This window comes from Montipora foliosa, chromosome 4 (genome assembly GCF_036669935.1).
Source record: "Montipora foliosa isolate CH-2021 chromosome 4, ASM3666993v2, whole genome shotgun sequence".
NCBI classification, from domain to species: Eukaryota; Metazoa; Cnidaria; class Anthozoa; order Scleractinia; family Acroporidae; genus Montipora; species Montipora foliosa.
This window is the reverse complement of record NC_090872.1, coordinates 11735690-11738189: the sequence shown is the minus strand read 5'-3', so window position 1 is coordinate 11738189 and position 2500 is coordinate 11735690. Positions and strand designations below refer to the sequence as shown.

The following is a 2500-nucleotide window of genomic DNA, read 5'->3' as shown; positions in this document are numbered from 1 at the left end:
GCTATCTATTTGGACAAAAATTTTGGTTCGAATTTTCGAAATTTCCAGCCGTCAAATGGAACAGAAAATTCCCAGTAATTCCGACATTTCGAAAAAATGGCCAACTTTGAGAGGTTGCCCAAGTTTTTCGAAATGAACGAGCCGAAAATTACTGTTCTATTTGATTCTGAACCGAAAATTCCGAATTTTTTTTTCCTAAATGGATCGCGCCCCAGGAAATTTCCGGAATTTCCGATATTTCGGAAAAATGGAAAACCTCGAGAGGTTGATCAAAATTTTCGAAATGAACGCTCCGGGAAAGACTGTTCCATTTGGTTCTATACCGAAAATTTCGGAATTTTTGCCCAAATGGATCGCGCCCATGGTCTCTCAACTTGTATGTCGTCAATCAAATAGCCAATCAAAACACTCAGCAAGTCACGATCCATAAAACCAATGAAAAGCGCGGCACCTCAGCCTCGTTCCCAGGGCGAGACCAATCATCTTAACGAGGGACGTCACGATCTATTAGCTGTGAACACAACTGGACACGAGGCCTGTCCGGTCTTTCAGTAAGCGTGGTCTTAACATTAGAATGGTTTTCAGTTGAGGGTTGTAAAACCGAAACCAAAGTGATAACTCTGACCATCCGCAATACGTTTAAACAGTGTGATAAACTACTTAGAATTTACAGCATTTTCTTAAGCTCAGAGCCCGGCAAAAATTGACACGTACAAGTCGCGATTTGCCTTTGGTTTCCCTCTGATTGGTTAAAAAAGTTCAACGTGTTGTTCTTTTAAACCAATCGTGATTACTTATTTTTCAATAACTGTCAAATTGCTCTCGCGCTCATTGGCTTGGCTTGTGGCTTTATTTTTTTGGCAAGTTCCTTTAAGCTCAACGAAATTTGAGACATAAAAGTGTTCATTAAAATGATATATACTCAACAAAATATCGCGTTTCTGATTGGTCAATGGCGAATGCGTAAATGGGCTATTTCCGAGTTGCTGTTTGTCGCGGTTTCGAAGTGAGTCTTGGTGCTCAACTATTGTAAGGGAAATGAGTTTGATTTGCATAAGAATACGCAACTTATTTCCATTTGAATGGTTGTGCACCACGACTCGCTTTGAAACTGAGGCATGCAGCAACTCGGAAATGGACTATTGGTTGTAGAGTGCAATACGGAAGTTGCTATGGAAACAAAGCGAGGGAGTGATCTTGTTGAGTATATAAAAACAAAAAATCGTATGAACTTGCTCGTGCATTTCGTTATTTATGGTCACTCGTGATGTTTTGAAAGATCTCAAATTTTGAGAACTTTCAAAACATCACTCGTGCCCATAAATCACGAATACACGAGCAAGTTCATACGATTTTTTGTTTTTCATACCATTTCCTATACTTATACCATTTCCATAATCCATTTGTTGTGGACTGCATTCAGATTCTTCAAGTGCTTGCCGTGTTTCATGTTCAGCTGGCGTGACCGCTCATCAAAATCCAAGATGTATCCATTGATCGTGCAAAATGGATTAGAGGTTATTTGAGGGCTACTGCGTGTTTCAGTAGTTTAGCGCGTTAGATTTGCACGTCACAGTTGCGCCGGGTTCAAGTCGCACCACTATCTCGGTTTTTCCATCAAAAGGTTCTCAACCACTCTTTGTAAACAGCCAATAGTTTTTAGCCACGACACGTTTCGTTTGATTATTTATTAAGACAACATAAGTATTGTGGTTATTTAGGACGAACCAGGTTTTTGTAGCGCTAACAGAGCCAAAATAAGCCAAGAAAAGAATCAGATATTTTCAACTTTAACGGTTTGTTTGCAATTTAGGGTCGTTTGACAGATGGACAAGGTAAAACTATCGTGTGTAAAGACGCCATCTTTGTGATGACGTCAAACCTTGCCAGTGAAGAGATAGCCAATCACGCGTTGGAATTGAGAAGAGAGGCGAAAGAAGCCGCTGAACAGAGAGAAGAAGGTAAGACGACAGGCTCACAATTGTATTCTTGTTAAATCTTTGGTCAATTCAAAAGGGACATTAAATAAAACCAAATTTGAAATTTAATCAATTGTTGTGAAAGAAGCCTTGAAAATACTTTTGTTTGGAGTAGGTTAATTTCCTGGGAATACGTTTTTTCTGTCGAAGGACGAAACGAAATGATAGACATATTGAGAACGGATTGGAGATATAATAAATTACCGGTCGTTATAAATCCTTAGCGGACTATTGCTGTTCCTGTTATCTAAATACTTGTAATTTTTTTCTGTCAACTCTTGTCAGGTGGCGAAATCAGTGAGAAGGTCACCATATCCAAAAAATTTAAAGAAAAAGTGGTGCAACCGATTCTTAAGGTAAACTGATCGATCGGTAAAATTGTTAGACGCAACGGTTCATATTGCATTCCTCAAAACAGGCTAAGGAAAATAGAACCTTTGCAGAAGTTTGTAAAACATCAGTTTTCTTTCCCCCGAGTTTGAAGATTGTGTGGTTCACCTTGTTTCCTTCATCATCTGTCA

General features: G+C 39.1%; 1 protein-coding gene across 1 annotated transcript in view; it reads left to right on the top strand.

The window, feature by feature from the left end:
- LOC137999846 (mitochondrial disaggregase-like) overlaps nt 1–2500 on the top strand; it is a 17638-nt gene that overhangs the window by 12630 nt on the left and 2508 nt on the right. The window contains exons 13-14 of the mRNA XM_068845784.1: nt 1814–1961; nt 2265–2335. Of these exons, the coding sequence (XP_068701885.1) occupies nt 1814–1961; nt 2265–2335 (219 nt within the window). The remainder of the gene's footprint in view (nt 1–1813; nt 1962–2264; nt 2336–2500) is intronic.